The 20,627-nt window shown below is 39.9% G+C and overlaps 1 protein-coding gene across 1 annotated transcript in view; it reads left to right on the top strand.

Moving 5' to 3' along the window:
• Window positions 1-20,627, top strand: part of DNAI3 (dynein axonemal intermediate chain 3) — an 80,228-nt gene that overhangs the window by 54,172 nt on the left and 5,429 nt on the right. Inside the window, exons 17-22 of the mRNA XM_043460798.1 lie at window positions 2,626-2,756; window positions 8,102-8,165; window positions 15,485-15,615; window positions 17,367-17,571; window positions 19,148-19,239; window positions 20,495-20,617. Coding sequence (XP_043316733.1) covers window positions 2,626-2,756; window positions 8,102-8,165; window positions 15,485-15,615; window positions 17,367-17,571; window positions 19,148-19,239; window positions 20,495-20,617 — 746 coding nt within the window. The remainder of the gene's footprint in view (window positions 1-2,625; window positions 2,757-8,101; window positions 8,166-15,484; window positions 15,616-17,366; window positions 17,572-19,147; window positions 19,240-20,494; window positions 20,618-20,627) is intronic.

The following is a 20,627-nucleotide window of genomic DNA, read 5'->3' as shown; positions in this document are numbered from 1 at the left end:
GGAAACATTTTTTAAGCACATATTCCCAATGAACATGTATTTATTTACAATGTATTTATGTATGTTCTACTCTGGTAATATATTTATGTACATTATTTTAAAAAGAGAAAAACAGACATAAAAATGAGAGTGAAGAATTTGAAATAAATATTTTAATGATTTTAATTTTATGTATTAAATAGATATTAAATGCCTTTTTTGCTCTTGCTAAATGCACTGTGAATAATATCTTTTAGTAAGAACAATGTGGTTGAATGTGTCTAGTTATTTCTTGAAATGTTGATGACACTGTGTAATACGGCTAGTTAAAGATTCCATGTTTGGCTTACTTTGGTACTTGTTTTTAATGTCTTACCCAGTATGAAAAGGATTGCTCAAAGTGTGCAGATCCCAAACGAAGGAAGTATTGGTTGACTATGCTTACTAAGTCATGATGATTATCTTTTACTTTTGTCTGAAATTATGGCAAAGTGTTTTTGAAATGCAAAATGTATTTTTAGTATAGTTGAAGTTTTCTTCTCCTATTTAGTTTTCATTTATACTTTTGTTGGTTTTTCCATGGTTGATATAACCCAGAGGATATATTAAGGGTATGTGTGATGAGTAAAGTATTGTGAGCTTACATTTCTTTATGATCTCTCCCAGGAATATAATATCATGTAAAAAAAATAAGTGATTGGGAAAAATGCTCAAGATATATCTTTAAGAGAATAGAAAAGAAGGATGAAAAGCTGGAAAACCCACTTAAAAAATAAATTGTCTACATATAATCACCAAAAAGTAATAGAGGAAAATAAACCAATATTTTAATAATGATACCTCTGGGAAATGTGATAATGAATGATTTTTGCTCTTTTATTCATGCTTTTCTCTCTTTTTGAAAGCTTCAATTAACATTTATTAATTTAAGATCTGAAAAAATAGCATTTATTAATTTTAGATTAATTAAAATTAATCAGATGCTTTTAAAAAGATAAAAGTTAGAGATGAATTTCACCCCCTACTTTAGCTGTGCTCTCACTGTTTGCATGGAGAGCTATGGTATAGTATAATCACTGATGTTCATAAACAATAAACCTGAAATAATCAGCCAGCACTAAATAACGTTCAACATGCTGTGTTTATGACAAACACAAATAACACATTAAATGGATTTTAGTTTTTAGCAGTTAAAAAAATTGACACATAAAAGGCTAACCTTGAATTATTTTTAAAAATTGCTATATGATGCCAACTGTATAAAAATGATGTGAATTGCTCGTTAGAGATTGTCAAGGGTGCTAATTCAAGGGAAATATCAATGATATCTCTTATTGAGAAAATTCAAGGGTGTTATATAACCTAGAGATGTATTTTGTGTCAGGTATACTGTCAATAATTCTGAGATGATATAGATATTGTAGAAGTGACTTTCAGACTGTGCCATGGAAACGTTTAGAGCCCCTGAAAAGTGGGCAGAGGAGTCTTCCCTTTCCCACCCAGGAAACACTTCAACCAGAGCAGTGTAGCTTTGATCAGGTTTACAGGCAAGGGATTCTATATAAACTTTGGCTTGAAAAAGGCATTCTATGCAAATCAAAACCACAATGAGGTACCATTACACGCCAGTCAGGATGGCTGCTATCCAAAAGTCTACAAGCAATAAATGCTAGAGAGGGTGTGGAGAAAAGGGAACCCTCTTACACTGTTGGTGGGATTGCAAACTAGTACAGCCGCTATGGAGAACAGTGTAGAGATTCCTTAAAAAACTGGAAATAGAACTGCCATATGACCCAGCAATCCCACTTCCTGAGCATACAACCGAGGACACCAGATCTGAAAGAGACACGTGCACCCCAGTGTTCATCGCAGCACTGTTTATAATAGCCAGGACATGGAAGCAACCTAGATGCCCATCAGCAGATGAGTGGATAAGGAAGCTGTGGTACATATACACAATGGAATATTACTCAGCCATTAAAAAGAACACATTTGAATCAGTTCTAATGAGATGGATAAAAACTGGAGCCCATTATACAGAGTGAAGTAAGCCAGAAAGATAAAGACCAATACAGTATACTAATGCATATATATGGAATTTAGAAAGATGGTAACGATAACCCTATATGCAAGACAGAAAAAGAGACGCAGATGTATAGAACAGACTTTTGGACCCTATGGGAGAAGGCGAGGGTGGGATGATCTGAGAGAACAGCATCAAAATATGTATATTATCAAGTGCAAAACAGATTGCCAGTCCAGGTTGGATACATGAGACAAGTGCTCGGGACTGGTGCACTGGGATGACCCAGAGGGATGGGATGGGGAGGGAGGTGGGAGGGGGGTTCAAGATGGGGAACACATGCAAATCCATGGCTGATTCATGTCAATGTATGGCAAAAACCACTACAATATTGTAAAGTAATTAGCCTCCAACTAATAAAAATAAATGGAAAAAAAGAAAAAGGCATTCTACTGCTAAATTAGAAGTCTAAAAATTCTTGGACTTATGCCCAACACAGTAGGCACTTATATCCACCAGTAGGGTGGATATGTGTGACAAAGGACAGAGAATATAAACTAATCATAGTTTAGAAGATCTTTCAATGTAAATATGTGCTTCTTCTATCCAAATGTCTCTAAAAGAAAAAATATTAGCCCAGAGCAAAGCAGTGAAGGCAGGAGAAATGAACCCATACCAGAATCTGGAGAATGCATTGAGCAATATTCTCAAGCCAATAGATGACTTCTGCACCAAGTTCTTTGTGGGAACAGAGGTGAGTTGGAATTACCTGCTTCTAAAATTAGCATTTAAATTACATTTAGATATATGATTATGGCCTCTATAGTATGTTTGTCTTATGAGGGGTTACAATACTTTTTTTAGTCTTCTATCTTTTAGCTTACAATATTAATCCTCTTTTTCATATTTTTATATGCTTGCTTACATTTAAAAATTTTAACCTCAATGTCTCATATTTGAATATTTGAATCTCATATTGGAATAGTCTATCAATTTCTTAGATGTCTTTAAATTCATAAATGTGAGCAGTCAATAAAATTAGATATAACTTTTTACTAACAAAAGTCTATAAAATGAGGTATGACTTTTTACTAATAAAAGACTATAAAAGTAGGTATGACTCTTTTTACTAATAAATTATCAACTTGCAAATATTTATCAAACTCCTATACCATATGGAAAAACCATGCTAAGTGTTTCAGATTTACTAAGAAAATATATTGCTTTGTTAGGCCAGTACAATCTAGTAGGAGAGTGAAAAACTCACTCAATTCAAAAGGTAAATAGCAATTGGACATAGTAACAATAATGACAAAATATGCATAAACATGAAATTTACTATCTTAACCATTTTTGTGTGTACCATTCAGTGGTACTAAGAACATTCATATCATTGAGTATCTCTCACTATTTCATTATCCCAAATTAAACTTTTGTCCCAGTTAAAGCAGTAACTGCATTCCCTACTGATTCCAGCTCCTGGCAACCACATTTCTACTTACTTTATCAATGAATTTGACTATTTTAGTAGTCAAATATGAGTGGAACCATATAATGTTTGTCTCTGTGCATGCCGAAGCTTAATAGCCAGGGATGACAGCTTTAGAAAGAAAATCTTTAAGATGAACTATGGATGGAGTTTCCTGACATTGTAGAGGAGACAGGGATCAAGACCATCCCCAAGAAAAAGAAATGCAAAAAAGCAAAATGGCTGTCTGAGGAGGCCTTACAAATAGCTGGGAAAAGAAGAGAAGCAAAAAGCAAAGGAGAAAAGGAAAGATATAGCCATTTGAATGTAGAGTTCCAAAGAATAGGAGAGATAAGGAAGCCTTCCTCAGTGATCAATGCAAAGAAATAGAGGAAAACAATAGAATAGGAAAGACTAGAGATCTCTTCAAGAAAATTAGAGATACCAAGGGAACATTTCATGCAAAGATGGGCTCAATAAAGGACAGAAATGGTATGGACCTAACAGAAGCAGAAGATATTAAGAAGAGGTGGCAAGAATACACAGAAGAACTGTACAAAAAAGATCTTCACAACCCAGATAATCACGATGGTGTGATCACTCACCTAGAGCCAGACATCCTGGAATGTGAAGTCAAGTGGGCCTTAGGAAGCATCACTATGAACAAAGCTAGTGGAGGTGATGGAATTCCAGTTGAGCTATTTCAAATTCTAAAAGATGATGCTGTGAAAGTGCTGCACTCAATATGCCAGCAAATTTGGAAATCTCAGCAGTGGCCACAGGACTGGAAAAGGTCAGTTTTCATTCCAATCCCAAAGAAAGGCAATCCCAAAGAATACTCAAACTACCGCACAATTTCACTCATCTCACACGCTAGTAAAGTAATGCTTAAAATTCTCCATCCAGGCTTCAGCAATACGTGAACCGTGAACTTCCAGATGTTCAAACTGGTTTTAGAAAAGGCAGAGGAACCAGAGATCAAGTTGCCAACATCCGCTGGATCGTTGAAAAAGCAAGAGAGTTCAGAAAAACATCTATTTCTGCTTTATTGACTATGCCAAAGCCTTTCACTGCGTGGATCACAACAAACTGTGGAAAATTCTGAAAGAGATGGGAATACCAGACCACCTGACCTGCCTCTTGAGAAACCTGTATGCAGGTCAGGAAGCAACAGTTAGAACTGGACATGGAACAACAGACTGGTTCCAAATAGGGAAAGGAGTACGTCAAGGCTGTATATTGTCACCCTGCTTATTTAACCTCTATGCAGAGTACATCATGAGAAATGCTGGGCTGGAAGAAGCACAGGCTGGAATCAAGACTGCCAGGAGAAATAATCAATAACCTCAAATACGCAGAGGACACCACCCTTATGGCAGAAAGTGAAGAAGAACTAAAGAGCTTCTTGATGAAAGTGAAGAGGAGAGTGAAAAAGTTGGCTTAAAGCTCAACATTCAGAAAACTAAGATCATGGCATCTGGTCCCATCACTTCATGGCAAATAGATGGGGAAACAGTGGAAACAGTGGCTGAGTTTATTTTTGGGGGCTCCAAAATCACTGCAGATGGTGAATTCAGCCATGAAATTAAATTACTCCTTGGAAGAAAAGTTAAGACCAACCTAGATAGCATATTAAAAAGCAGATACATTACTTTGTCAATAAAGGTCCATCTAGTCAAGGCTATGGTTTTTCCAGTGGTCATGTATGGATGTGAGAGTTGGACTATAAAGAAAGCTGAGCGCAGAAGTATTGATGCTTTTGAACTGTGGTGTTGGAGAAGACTCTTGAGAGTCCCTTGGACTTCAAGGAGATCCAACCAGTCCATCCTAAAGGAAATCAGTCCTGGGTATTCATTGGAAGGACTGATGTTGAAGCTGAAACTCCAAAATCTTGGCCACCTGATGCAAAGAGCTGACTCATTTGAAAAGACCCTGATGTCGGGAAAGATTGAGGGCAGGAGGAGAAGGGGACAACAGACGATGAGATGGTTGGATGGCATCACTGACTCAGTGGACATAAGTTTAGGTAAGCTCCAGGAGCTGGTGATGAAACGGAGGCTTGGCGTGCTGCAGTTCATGGAGTCGCAAAGAGTCGGAATCAACTGAGCGACTGAACTGAACTCACTGAAAGCACAACACCCTTGGTTTTAACTCCTTTTCAGTGACTTCTTCATGATACAGGAAAAATCCAAACTTCTTACACCAAGGCCTGTACGTTCCTGCATAAATTTCCTCCTTTCTCTCTCTCTACCTCATCTGTATCAATTTCCTCACTCTGTCTGCTCTGATTTTTTTCTCTCTCAATTTTTGTACCAAACTCTTTCCTGCCTTTCAGGTCCCTGCACTCCTTGGAATGAATGACATTCATCATTCAGCAGTTATTTATTGATCATTTAATATATGCTGGGCACTGTTCTTTGCCCAGGGAACATAGCAGTGAACAGAACAGCTAGAATTCCCTGCCCTCTAGGGGCTGACATTCCAGTGGGACACTCTTCTACCAGCCCTTGATGTGGCTGACTGATCCTTCTACTTTGGATAAAGAATTTAAGGGAGTTTAAGGGGGGCAGAGGGCTGAATCAGGAGGGAGTAGAGCCTTGGAAGCAGAGAGGCCAGGTTGACTGTGATCCCTGGTGGGCCCACCCAGGGGTGAAGAGAGCCTGAGCAGTGGGGACGAGAATGTCACATAGGTGTAGGGGGAGTGGAAGTGTCAGAATTAAGTAACCAGATGTAGAGGGATGTGAAGGTTTCTAGCCAGGTAGCTGGTGATATAATGGGTATATATCTTAGCATGTGTGCTAAGTCACTTCAGTCATGTCCAACTCCTTGTGACCCTATGAACTGAAGCCCACCAGGTTCCTCTGTCCATGGGACTCTCCAGGCAAGAATACTGGAGTGGGTTGCCATGCCCTCCTCCAGAGGATGCCCACCGCCCCCACCCGCCAGGGATCAAACTCATGTCTGCCTGTGTATCCTGATTTGCAGGTAGATTCTTCACCCACTGAACCACCTGGGAAGCCCAATATAATGGGCTCTCAACAAATATTTATTAACTGGGTACAAACTATTCCTTTGACTCAGTTCAGTGTCAAAGTTCCTCATTTCAGCTATGAGAGCCAGGAGACTCTCTTAGAGGACTTTGGTAAAGGCTGAGGTCACATACATAAAGCTCCTGACAACTCCAGCAAGCACTGTCAGTTCAGTTAAGTTCAGTTCAGTTGCTCAGTTGTGTCTGACTCTTTGTGACCCCATGGACTGCAGCAGGCCAGGCCTCCCTGTCCATCACCAACTCCCGAAGTTTAGTCAAACTCATGTCCATTGAATCAGTGATGCCATCCAACCATCTCATCCTCCGTTGTCCCCTTCTACCCCTGCCTTCAATCTTTCCCAGTATCAGGGTCTTTTCCAGTGAGTCAGTTCTTTGCATTAGGTAGCCAAAGTATTGGAGTTTCAGCTTCAGCATCAGTCCTTCCAATGACTATTCAGGATTGATTTCCTTTAGGATGGACTGGTTGGATCTCTTTGCTGTCCAAGGGACTCTCCAGAGTCTTCAACACCACAGTTTATGGTGTTGGAGTAAATCATAGCCCCAAGGGTGACGTGTACAGTAGACATATCCCAGGTGCCTGTTCCCTTAGATTATGTACCAAGAGGGGAGGGAAGACTTGTGCTCAGACTCTGAATTTCCAGCACCAAACACAGCCCTTGTCTGTCAAGTGAGTTGATGTGGATGAATAAAAGCACAGATGAGTGAAAGAGTGGCCTCGGTTGCTTGAGATTGCCCTACACTTTGTGTAAATCAAATGTTTTTCCATCTCCCCTCCCTCACCTATAATCCCAATCCATCCCCTTCTCTGAGTCCTCTTAACTCATTTTTTGATACACCCTTCTCTGTGTTTTCCTCTTATTATCTGGTGAAAAAAAATGAGATTAGGAGAATATGTCTGGGTTTTGCATCTATAGGATAGTGGCATGAGACTAAATTTTTTCTCTAAACCTTTCCCCATCTCTGTCATTCACTGGTTCTGTCTTTCTCTTCTGAGCGGTAATTTCTGCCTTTTATTTACACCAGGTTCCTTTGTCTTCTCTTCTCCTTAAAATGGCCATAAATAGAACTGGAATATATGTTACTTGTTATGTTGTTTGGTTGTAACTCTGTTTCCTGTTCTCAGCATTCAAAGATGATGTGTACAATATGATGAATACTTATTTCCTCTTTCTCTCTTATTGCACGATTATTTTGTAACATGCTGAGAACAAATCGCTGAATAAACCAGAGGAGATCCCTCCCCTTCTGGAGCTTTCCATCCATTGGGACAATTTTCTGTTAACAACAGACTCTGGAAACCCAGCAGTTGGACTTTGTGTAGCTAAATTATCTTCATAATTGCCTGTGTTCTCCCAATCACTGTGTGCAGATAAAAGCTCAACAAATTCATTTGTTTGTTTAATATAAAATCAAGTAATCATTTTTGAACCTTTCCCCATCACCCTCACTGCACCAAATTGTCATTTGATTAAATCAACCTGCTGCTTTGTGTTTGGGTTGCAATCAGTCTTAGCACATGAATGTGAGGTTTTTTGTCTCTTAAGTTGTCAGTGTACTCATCGGGAACCTGTCGTGTTTTTAGGAAGGTGAAGTGATATACACAGATTGGAAAATGGAAAGAGACCCTGAAACTGGCCGATTTATGGGTAAGGTTTTTTTCTTCTTTATTGTTTCTATATGTTTCCTATAATTTTTCAATAATTCAATTCACTTATTTTTAATTGAAAGATAATTGGTCAACAATATTGTGTTGGTTTCTGCCAAACATCAACATGAATCAGCCATAGGTATGCCTATGTCCCTTCCCTCTTGAACCTCCCTCGCACCTCCCTCCCCATCCTTCCCATCTAGGTTGTTAAAGAGTCACACAGCAAATTCTCATTGGCTACCTATTTTACATATGGAAATGTACATGTTTCCATGTTATTCTCTCCAAACATCCCACCCTCTTCTTCCTCCCCCCACCATGTCCATAAGTCTGTTCTCTATGCCTTCCCTCCCGAAGCACTGAGGAGCCCTGGCCTGCCTTACGCGAGGGAAGGCATGTGAGGTTCTGACCCTACACTTGCTATTAAAGTGAGGGCTTCAGATAAGCCACACCATTGTCACCTAGGAGCTTGTTAGAAAAACAGGATGCTACCCCAGGCCTACTGAATCTAAATACAGATTTTAATAAAATTCTCCAGGTGATTTGTTTTCACACAAGAATTTGAGGAGCACTAATCTGTTGGTGCTTAAATTATGGAGACTCTTGGACAATTCAATTTTAAAACAACAATGCTGTTTCAGTACTTCAGCAGTGTGGAAAACCTGAGTCAAGGTGAAATTCACCATGATCTTGAAGACCTCAGCACTGTAACGGAGAAGTAACTCTAGGGGCTGGGACTAGTGGTGTCCATGTGTTCCCCTGATCCTAGGCCCAGACTCTGGGCAGCTGAACAGAGGTATGAGGGTCACACCCAGGTATGAACAAGAATCAGAGTCAATGATTCAGGCTTCCCTGCTGGCTCAAGAATCCGCCTACCAAATGCAGGAGACGCAAGAGACTGGTTCAATCCCTGGGTTGGGAAGATCCCCTGGAGAAGGAAATGGCAACCCACTCCAGTATTCTTGCCTGGGAAATCCTATGGACCGAGGAGCATGGCAGGCTACAGTCCATGGGGTTGCAACGGTTGGACATGGCTTAGTGACTAAACCACCACCACTAATAAGCAAAGTTCCCCCACCAAAGTTCAGAGCCTTGGAGCACACTACAATTACAACCACTTGCTTTAATGCTTTGGATTTTATCATGGCATGAGCATATATTTGACCTATTTTTCAGAGTATGGAATAACCATGAGATAAGGAAGAGGAAGGAAGGAAGGAAGGAAGGTTCCAGCTCCTGGAACCACTTGAACCCTGTGGAGCAGTGAGAAGAAGCAATGAGGCTTGGTTTGCAGAGGGGGTCTAGTCAGTCCTGTGGGTGGATGGAGCAGATGGACCTATGTGCGAGTGATTGAGGTCCAGAGGTCAGAGCTACCGCCTGCAGGGGACAGCTGTTGGGGCTCAGATCCCCACCTTAATCTTCACTTATGAGTCTGGTTCTACAGGCTAGTGTCTGCCTTAGACCTTCGAAATCAGCTTCATCAGCATTGCCTCCAGGGTGGTCATTTTCATCTGGAAACAAAGGCATTCCTACTTTTCTTACACAAGTCTCCTGCCTAGAGACCTAAATATGTGTTATTAACAAGAGTGGGGCATTGAGAGAGGATTGGATATGACTTAAAAAAGAGTCAAGTGCATGTAGAACCGAGACTGATTTCCCATTTTCCAGTCATTTTCAAGTCCATGATTTAAGGTTGAATTCAACATTATATACTGAGTATAATATAACATAGTGAATTACATTCAACTACTTTTAGGCTGATTCTGTTTCTATTTATTTACTAATTCATGAATGTTAGTAGTGCATGTGCTGCAGGCCAGGCACACTAGTACATGGTAACAGTCTCCTCCACACCCTGGGATACAAGCTGAGGCAGTGACTCATTTTGTGACACCATGACTTGGTTGTACACAGATGGACATGGGTTCCTCCTGGTCTCAGATTTTCTTGGAGGCTTACCCTAAACTGCTTTTAAGGTAGCCCATGGCAAACAGGTTGAGCTATTTATTTTAAATGAGTCGTATTCCATCTACAGAGCCAGTGACAATAAACTTAAAAGCCAAAAGCTTTATGTTTATACCTCTTTGATGTTTGTTCTTACTTTCATTCATTCATCACATCATTACTGAGAATCTACTATGTGCCAGGCACTAGGGATACAAAGATAAACAAGATAATTTCTCAAAGGAAATCGCTGATTTATTGGAAGTCAGCCACATAAACGAATGATGACATTACCCTGTCATTGCTGCTGTGGCTGGCAGCAAACACAGAGTGACATGGAATCCCACAAAGGGACCAACTCTCTTGGGTGGTTAAGAAAAGGCCCTACAGGGAGTTTGGGGGAGAACAGATAGATGTGTATGTATGGCTGGATCCCTTTACTGTTCATTAAAACTGTTGCAACATTGTTTGTTAATTGGCTATGCATGCTAAGTCACTTCAGTCATGTCCGACTCTTGTGGCCCCTTGGACCACAGCCTGCCAGGCTCCTCTGACCATGGAATTTTCCTGGCAAGAATACTAGAGTAGATTGCCATTTCCTTCTGCAGGGGAGCTTCCCAAGCTCCCAGGGATGAAACCCGCATCACCTGTATCTCCTGCATTGCAGACAGATTCTTTTCCGCCAAGCCACTGGGGAAGCCCTAATTGGTTATACCAGAATACAAAATAAAAAGTTTGAAAAAAAAAAAAGAAAGGCCCCACCATAGAGAGATACAGTTGAGCTGGGTCTTAAAGAGTAGATTTCAAATTTTCAGATGGAGAAAGACATTCCAGGTAGAAAGAGGAACAAATGCAAAAACACAGAAACTCAGAAGAGCAGTGGACAAGCAGGAAACAGGGAGCCCTCCTGGCCGAAGCATAGCAGTAGAGAGGACGACAGCGGCAGGAAAGGCTCCGGGAAGGACGTTTGGGTCTAGATGGCAAAGAGCCTTGAGTGCCTCACTAAGCCATGGACCTCATCCTAGTACCATCAATATGATCAGAAAGTCACTCTGTCAGGAGAGCAGGGGTTGGATTAATTTATTGGTGGGTCTTCTAATGGAAGCAGGATGACCAGTTGCAATAGCCTAGATGAGGAATGGAGAGGACTGATGTGCAGGCAGGGTGATGAGGATGGACAGAAGAAGAAATTCAAGAGGGAGAGATTTAGAGAGAAACATGCCAGGGCTTTGTGACCAGTGGGATATGAGTGGAAAAGTAAAAGAGAAATTGTTTTTAATTTCTTGGCATTTAGTTCATTCCAAAAAAAGAGAGATAGAGCTCTAACCACCTACTTAAAGGGCATTTTAAAATCATCTTCTTACTTTAATACTTTAAAATTACCAATCAAGGATTTTGCAACATGGAAAGTCAAATGACACTTATTCCCATTAGATAATGGTTGAAGTTCAGGCACTGTCGATGTGTAGAGGTGCTGAACTGTAAATTAAATGCCTTACATTCTGTGAACTGGCAGTGTTTTCCTTGGGAGTTACCAGCCCAATGGCATTCATAAAGAGCATGGATATTTCCTGAGTAAAGATGAGGCAATTACTAGGACCCATTTTCTCTTGATCTGCCCCAAATTCAAATATGCAAGGCAAGAAGGAGAGTTTCTTCTTCTGAGAAGAAACTTCTGAAAGATGGATTACCCTGCCTGAGCTATGTGTGATGAAGAAGTCATAATCAAACAAGGCTTCCAGATGACCCAAGAAATACAGGCTGATGTATCTGATGATGATGACAGTTGACATAATCATCTCATGTACTCAACTCACAAGTTGGCACATGTCATGTGTCAGACACTCTTCCCAGTACTTGCCATGGATTAACTCATTTAATTCTCACAGCAACACTGTGGATTTGAACCCCTTAACCTGTCTGTGCTTAACCCCATCAGGATGCTAAATCCTTCTTTAGATAATGACTCTGGGAACTACTGTTTCATTTGTTTAAGTTTCTTACCTGACTGGGGGCTCTGGCATTTCATTGAATAACTTAAGGCCAGCTCCATTTACTGCTGAATGGCACTAAGGTCTTTCAAAGGACAAAAGGAAGGAAAAGTTATATGGGCCGAGAACATTCAACATGTTAAAGCACCAACCTTCATGTCAATGTATGGCAAAAACCACTACAATATTGTAAAGTAATTAGCCTCCAACTAATAAAAATAAATGAAAAAAAAACTATAATTAAAAAAAAAAACTGGAAAAAAAAATAAAGCACCAACCTTGATGGTTATCTATATTCCTATCACTGGTGATCATTAAATTTTGCAGAGGGCTTCTAGACTCCTGGATAGCCCTGTTCACAGAGTGAGATGGTATAGGAAATCCCAGCTCAACAAGGACAAAACCAGGATCTAGAAATACAGCATCAGCAATAAGAAAGCTGCTGGTTTCCAGGGATCTCCTGCCTTCCCAGGAATCTTCCAGATCACTTCAAGATGGCCTTAGAAATAAGTCTTCTCTGCTGTCTTCAAGATGGAGCTTTGGTTAGAGGAAAACTGGCCTTTTTGTTTGTTTGTTTTTAACTTAGAAGAGCTACAGTGAAATTTATACTTTATAAGTTTTTCAAGTAATTTTTAAATTGAGATAAAATTATACATAAACAAGAAATTTAACATGTTAACCATTTTTTCAGTATAGTTCCATGGTGTCAAGTATATTTACACTGTTGTGCAGCTGGTCTCCAGACTCTTTTCATCTTGTGGAACTGAAACTCTGTTCTGGTTAAACACTAGCTCCCACTCCTCTTTCCTCTCAGCCCCTGGCCTCCACCTTTATACTTTCTATCCCTATGAATGTGACTGTCATAAGTACCTCGTGTCAGTGGAATCATACAGTATTTGCCTCTTTGTGACTGGCTTATTTCCCTTAAAATAATATAGTCAATTTTCATTCATGTTGCAACATATGTCAGAATTCCCTTGCTTTTAAAGGATGAATAATACTCCATTGTATGGGTATACCACATTCTGCTTATCCATTCTTCCATTAATGGACATTTGGGTTGCTTCTACCTTTTCAGTATTGCAAATAATGCTTCTGTGAACATGAATGGACAAAAATCTCTTTGACATTGTGTCAGCTTTTTGAAAGATTATTATTATCTTAATAATGTTAAGATATTCTGCTTAATGTTACGTTGGTGTCCTGAGAGAAAAAAAAAATCGAACCTTCATGTAGTTATTATTATGTTGAGATTCAGAGTAAGTTGGTGGTTTCAGTACAAAGCAGCTACACACTGTAGTTTGACCTAGACAGGCACATATTTTTAGGGCCATCCCTGGGACTTGTGGGTGTGGGCAGCAAGGCGGGAGGAGCAGCCGGCTCCAAAGCCAGGCCGGGGGAGAGGAAACCAAGCCACAGCGGAGGAGACAGACCAGGGGAGCAGGAGTACCCTGGTGCCCAGGACAGAGACAAAGGGGAGGTCATCATTTAATATCCAAACCAGCTCATCCTCTAGTCTTCCCAGTGGCAATGAATGGAAAGTACAATGAGCCTGTTGCTCTTACCAGAAACCTGGCTGTCATTCTCAGCACTTCATCTCTTTCACCCCTCCTGTCAACTCTAGCTCACAAATATTTCTTTGATTATCCACTCTTCCCTTGCATCTTCATTCAAGTCACCATCCTTTCTCGCCATAACTGCAGCAATCACCTCCCATGGTGTCCCCTCTTTGCTTTTATCTCCTCTGCTCTATTCTTCCCACAGCAGTCAGAGAATCATTTCATATATCAATCAGATCATCTTCTAGCCCTAAAGGACTCATTAAATCACATTATACTTAGAATGTAATCTAAATGCTTTTCCTAATAAGGCTCTGGGCAGCACCTGGACTCACCAGGTCTTCATTTGCTTCCTATGTTTCACCCTGGGATTATCAATTGTTGTTGTTCAGTTGCTCAGTTGTGTCCAACTCTTTGTGACCCTGTGGACTGTAGCATGCCAGGCTTCCCTATTCTTCACTATCTCCTGGAGTTCACTCAAACTCATGTCCATTGAGTTGGTGATGCCATCCAACCATCTCATCCTCTGACACCCTCTTTTCCTCCTGCTTTCAATCTTTCCCAGCATCAGAGTCTTTTCCATGAGTCAGCTCTTCACATCAGGTGGCCAAAGTACTGGAGCTTTAGCTTCAGTATCAGTCCTTCCAACAAATATTCAGGATTGATTTCCTTTAGGACTGACTGGTTTGATCTCCTTGCTGTCCAAGGGACTCTCAAAAGTCTTCTCCAGCACCACAGTTTGAAAGCATCAATTCTTCAGCGTTCAGCCTTCTTTATGGTCCAACTCTCACATCCGTACATGACTAATGGAAAAATCATAGCTTTGATTAGACGGACCTTTATCAGCAAAGTGATGTCTCTGTTTTTTAATATACTGTCTATGTTTGTCATAGCTTTCCTTCTAAGGAGCAAGCGTCTTTTAATTTCATGGCCACAGTCATTGTCTGCAGTGATTTTGTAGTCCAAGAAAAAATCTGTCACTGTTTCCATTGTTTCCGCACCTATTTGCCATGAAGTGATGGGACTGAATGCTATGATCTTCGTTTTTTGAATGTTGAGTTTTAAGCCAGCCTTTTCACTCTCTTCTTTCACCTTCATCAAGAGGCTCTTTAGTTTCTCTTCACTTTCTGGATTATCAGACTCCAGTTCTATTGCCTTCCTCAAAATTATAGATGCTCTAAACACTTCCCAGGACTCTGTTGTGTATTATTCCTTCTGTCTGGAATGCTACTTCACACCAAAATCTTCCCGTGCCAAACTCAGGTCTAAACGGCTCACCTTCAGAGAATCCTTTCCTGACCATTCAGTCTACATTACAAATGTCCCTTGTTATTTTTTCTTGTGATATTTTTTCCTTCATAATACATTTCACATTTTCTTATTATATACCTTGGGATTTGTTTGTGGAGTATCTGTCTTTCCACTGGATTTTAAGTTATGAGAGGGCAGATCATGTTTGTTTATTAACCATTGTTTACCCAGCCATCCATAGTACCTGGTACTTACAAACAATCCACAAATATTTATTGACTAACAATCTATAACACTGACTAAGTGATGGATTACTAAATGAGTAGATGAAGAAGAACGGAAAGTGTTCCTTTGAGCCTGCAAAGTGGCTTTGATGGGAATTTCCCTGGACTTTCCATAAAAAGCGGAGGAGCTGTCCCTTGACAGATTGATTCACCCCAACTGACCTCTGGTTCTCCACTCTCTGACCTCATTAATGGGGACCTATCTGTCCATCGGAGATCTGCCCATTCTTCATTGTAGGAATGTAAACAGTGTTACGAAAGATGAAATGGCCTTTTCCACTCCAACAGCAAAGAAGCCCGTGAGCCTCTACACAGTCCATGATGGAGCTGTCCACACCGTTCAGAGGTCACCTTTCTACAAGGACATTATCCTCACTGTTGGGGGTTGGAACGTGGCCATCTGGAAAGAAGGTATTATGGTAAGTTGCCTGCAAAATGGAGGAGTAGGTGTGTGGTCCTTTATTATACAGAAAAACAATTGGAACAACAGACTGTTCTGACATAAAATGCCTTTGGGACGCTTTTTAGAAATATTAGAACAGATGGCCTGGGCCCCAGCCTGTCAGCAGAACCAATACAAGCCTTTGGAAAACACAACCATTTGCTTTTCTTCCCTGAGGGCAGGAAACATTTACAAGTCTTTTGTTCTCTGAAACCAGTGTTTTCTTCTAAATATATGTTGTGAGCTGTTCACTTGGTTTATGTTTTTCCCCTTCCCTTAAAATACCAGATGGGATTTGTATGAAGCCCAAGGAGAAGCAATGGGTCTATCATCTTTGCTCCTGCACTAGGCAACTTGTCACCAAAAAGTGGAAGTAAGAAATCTAAGGGATCTATCACCAGGCAGACAGAGATATGCAGAGGTCAGGATGAGGCAGTGCCAAGAATGTGATGGTCAGGATTTAGGACAGGGCCTGGATCCAGATAGTCAGAAGCTAAACTGCCAAAACCTAGAAAGACTGGTAAAATTGAGTGAAGCAGGAATGTGGGAAAATCAGTATGATGTGTCCCTTTCATGAGCTACTTAAGAGAATTATCAAAATCTGGAGGGGGAAAAAAAAATATATATATATATATATGAGTTTCACATCTGTAATATATATATTTCTTGACCTAACACTTTTCCCTTTTATTTCTGGGACCCTAACTTACATGAATACTCAAAAAAATTGTGTGTGATATATGTACAAGTTTGTCATTGAAAAAAGTTGGGATCTCCTTAAGTGTCCTTCCAGAAAAGGACTTCTACTTTGTACCAATGTACTTTGGTATGATTTTTTTTTTTCTTTACAACAAGCAAGTATTAGTTTTTCAGTTAAAGAAAAAAGAAATTAAGCCAAGATTGTCCAAAGACTTGGGTCAAGAGCCTGGTTATCCACAGAAACTGAAGTAACTGAGCAAGAACAGATTGGAGTGTCTCCTGTAAGGAGTCCATGAATTAGGGATGTTTGTTCCCCACAAGAAGCCTTTGTTTGCATGTTTGGGAGGGTAGGAGGCAGCTCCATAGCTTAGGTTAGTCCCGGAAGACATAAGTAAGTAAAGGTGTCCACCTAGTTGCCAGGTAGAGCATGATGGAGGGAAGAGAATGAATGCATTTTGATCTTCGGTCTCTATGAAAACCCTCCGAAGAAGGCAAAGTACCCCACAGCAGAGAAGAGAAATGATCTTATTATGTTGCATTGGTGGTCCAAAATCTCTCCCCTAAATATTCATAAACTACTGGATGCAGCTCACATAACTGACTGTTCATTCCTTTTCCTGAATACCAGAGCTGTTCCATGGTGAGTAGGCACCTGACAGGAAAATAAAGATATAAGCAAAATTTATAATCTTACAATCTATAATTTATAATCTTTACTCATCCGGTGTCCACCAGTCTCCAAACAAATAGCAATGGGCTTTAGGAACAGTTGAGTTAGAACCATCAGTAGCTCAATTAGAAAATTTGATCTTTCCTAAAAAGTCACTAAAATAAGAAAAAACTGCTGTAAAAATATACAAGAAAGAAAAGAGCCCACATATATAAAAACCCTATAGGGAAAACAAAGAACTTCTGAGTAGGCATAATTCTGCTGTTGTATGATCATAGCTATCTGAGTTTTAGTCTAAAAACAAAAAGCCTTGTGAATACCCCTCAGATAATGACAAGAACTTTTGTTTTTAATTTTAGACCGGACCCCTCCTTCAGTCATGCTGTGCGCCAAAAAGGTACACCTCAGGGCACTGGTCCCTGACCCGGCCTGGAGTCTTCTACATTGGCCGAGAAGATGGATACGTCGACATCTGGGACCTTCTTGAGAAAACTCATGAACCAGCGCAGTCCCAAAACATCTGTATAACCATGATCATGTACATCAAACCCTGGACCTTTTCTGGTATGTTAACTCTGATTAAAGGAGCAAAGTCATTTTGCCTTTTTTGGGCGAGGGACATTTTGACATTCATCTGGAAAGCCTCTGATGTTGCTTCTCAAGTTTTTTCTCCCCATCCCACCACCTCCCTTCCCATCACGGCACTTCCTTTCCCTTCCCTCTTCTACTCAAATTTTGGTTACAACCTGAGTTTCACTAGTTTCTTCATCAGTTATTTCTGAGACACATTTTAGTATGTCAGGCAGGGGCTGATTTTGAACCACACAATGAAAAGCATCCTTGTCACCCTTTCTGGGTCCCTAAATCACGGGGTGAACCCTAAATCCTTGCTACCTTTTGCTGCTTCTTTTTCAAATTGAATAAGTTCTGTATCTTTAATCTTCTTTTATGTCACAAATGTTCGATATTTTATCACTTTTATGGCTTTCCCCTGGATAATATCAAGCAGTTCTTTTCATGAAATCTCAGTGACTCTGTGAGGTCATATATCTATTTAAACTATAACTTTTGAACTTAACTGTGAGGAAAAAATAATGTATAACAGAGCAAGCAGAAATTCAAGAACATGTCAATAGAAAAGTAATTTATGTCCTTTATCTAAGTTTCTCTATTTCACCCAAGTAATACTTTCTACCCAGACTAAGTATATACTTAGTATATACTTATATTCTTTATATATATATAGTATATGTACTTATATATATACTTATATATAGTATTTATATACTATATATATATATAAGTATGCTTTATACTTATATAAAGTATATACTTTGCCTTATTTAAAAGAAGTTTCCCTTTGTTTCCAGAGATGCACAGGCATAAAATTGTCATTTTCTCAGGAGAAACATGAGGTTTAGAAACACAGTCTTCAGGATTTCTAGGGTGTCAGAGTCTGGCTACTACCTGACTGTATGTGTCACGAAAATGTGTTTTCCCGTATTTGTTGCAAAACATTGCTTTTGCATACCTACAGGGATTACAATTCTAGGATTTAGCAATGTGAACCAGACCTTCTGAAAAGGAGGAAAAAAAAGTTGAGATAAGAAATTAAAATTCTCAAATACGCTTGTGTTTTATATCCATTCAAAATGACCAAAAGGAGCAATTTGTTTCTGTAATAAGAAAACTGGTTTTGGCTGTATTTGAAATTCATCTGGATAATGGCATCCTTTAGCCCTTACTGTCTGGTGAAAATTGGCATCATGATTTTTCTGTGAAAATCTTCCATGTATTGTGCCTGTTTCCTTCTCAAATCTGCCATGGATCCAGTCAGAGAGGGTCAACCTCACCTGGGAGTCACAGTCCTTAAGTAGAGGATAAGAAAACATGATTGGGGATGAGCAGGGTGGCTGAGGAAGGCTCAGGGTCTCAGCCTTCATTTCACCAACTGGAAAAATTGTCTTTCGTGTGTTATTATGATCTCCAGTTGTGAAGGTCTGATGAAGATGCCAAGATTATTGTAATCACAACAGGTCCTTTGGGAAACCACAAAGCAAAAATGCAGTATGTATTTAACCTCTAAGATGACTTTCTGATTGCAGAGCTGTTTTTTCTCCCCATTTTTTGAAACTTTCAGCTAAGCAGCAATTTATAGCCATAGCTGATTATTATGGAACACTGCATATATTGGAAATTCCTTGGACATTAAGTCACCCTTCAACCAATGAGGTTAGTAACTTTTGGCTTTGAGGATTTATGTGATCAGATACTGCTGAGACATGTTTTAGAACTATGTTCAGAAATACCAGTATTTTTGCTCTATAAGAAAATAAAAGAATCATGCAGTCAAAAATAAGGGGATGTTAACCTAAATGGGAAAAGAATTTGAAAAAGAATAGATATATGTATACATGTAGCTGAAATACTTTGCTATGCATCTGAAAGTAACACGACATTGTTAATCAACTATGCTCCAATATAAAATAAAATAATGAAGGGATGTATTCCTGTTGTATGAGATAAATGGCTTAAAGCTAGAGGGGAAAAAAGCATGCAATGAAAGAAAGGCCAAGTAAATGAAGCCCAGATTCAGAGAAGAATTGATTTGGGGATTCATAATCATAAGAAGTTATTTTCAGATTGTAAGCCAAAAGCATGGGACCCTTATTTTGGTGATACCCTTCCCAGAGGACCCAGCTGACATTTTTATGCATCTCTCCATTGCCGGCCTCCATTCATCCTTCCTCAGCTTGGTGTACTGCAGGCACCAAGGTGTACTGCAGGTCTGAAGTGGCAGTGTTCCCCTCCATGCATACCACCCAGGGGTTTCATTTCAAGCAGTGTTAATAGTTATGGTATAAAAAGAAGATCAATAAGTAGTACATAAATATGGATACAGCAAACATTAAATATATAGAATGCAATCTGTTGCAAGTTCCAACAACATCAACCTAGTTACTTGCAGGCAAAAAACTCTCCCTTCTTTTGTCACCTTGCCCAAGGTCTCTGATGCCTTCCCTGCTTCTATTCTTCTGCCCACACATGCTAAGCTCTCCAGGGGACCAGGAACTCAACTCTGCTTCCAGCCCCTTTAGGTTTCCACTGACATCCTCATCTGGGTTTTCCAAGTTTGACTGATGACGCAAAACTTCCCTCAGTCTTAAAAGTGAGAAGGAGAGAAAGGAGGGAAAAGAGGATATTTCTCTTACAAAATTGCAATTTTTTGCACCTCTCTCCTTCCAGTCCCACTCCTTCTCTGCCATCCCCCAATTCGCAGGTCCCTAAACCTTAGCCCAGTAGCCCATGAATTAGCTCCTCTGGTAATGGGCTTTGGGCCTTATCCCAAAGCAGGCAATCTAGCTAATAACTTACAAGCAGCAGACATTCTTCCTGAGCCTTGTCAAGAACATAGGGCCTTCTGTGTGAGCCCCCCTCTCATGGGCCTGTATTTTTTTTTTTTTTGGGGGGCCTGTATTTCTAACAGGTATCAAGTATAAGCCACTACTTTGAAAGAGAAGTCAAACATCTGGAATATGTAGAACAGCGCAAAAATATTCGTGAACAGGAAAGGAAAGAAATGGAGCTGGAACTGGAGAAGAAAAAAGTTGTAAGTTAAA

The sequence above is a fragment of the Cervus canadensis genome, chromosome 2 (genome assembly GCF_019320065.1).
Source record: "Cervus canadensis isolate Bull #8, Minnesota chromosome 2, ASM1932006v1, whole genome shotgun sequence".
Classification (NCBI taxonomy): domain Eukaryota; kingdom Metazoa; phylum Chordata; class Mammalia; order Artiodactyla; family Cervidae; genus Cervus; species Cervus canadensis.
Note: the sequence above shows the minus strand (reverse complement) of the source record. Positions and strands in the feature narration are given on the sequence as shown.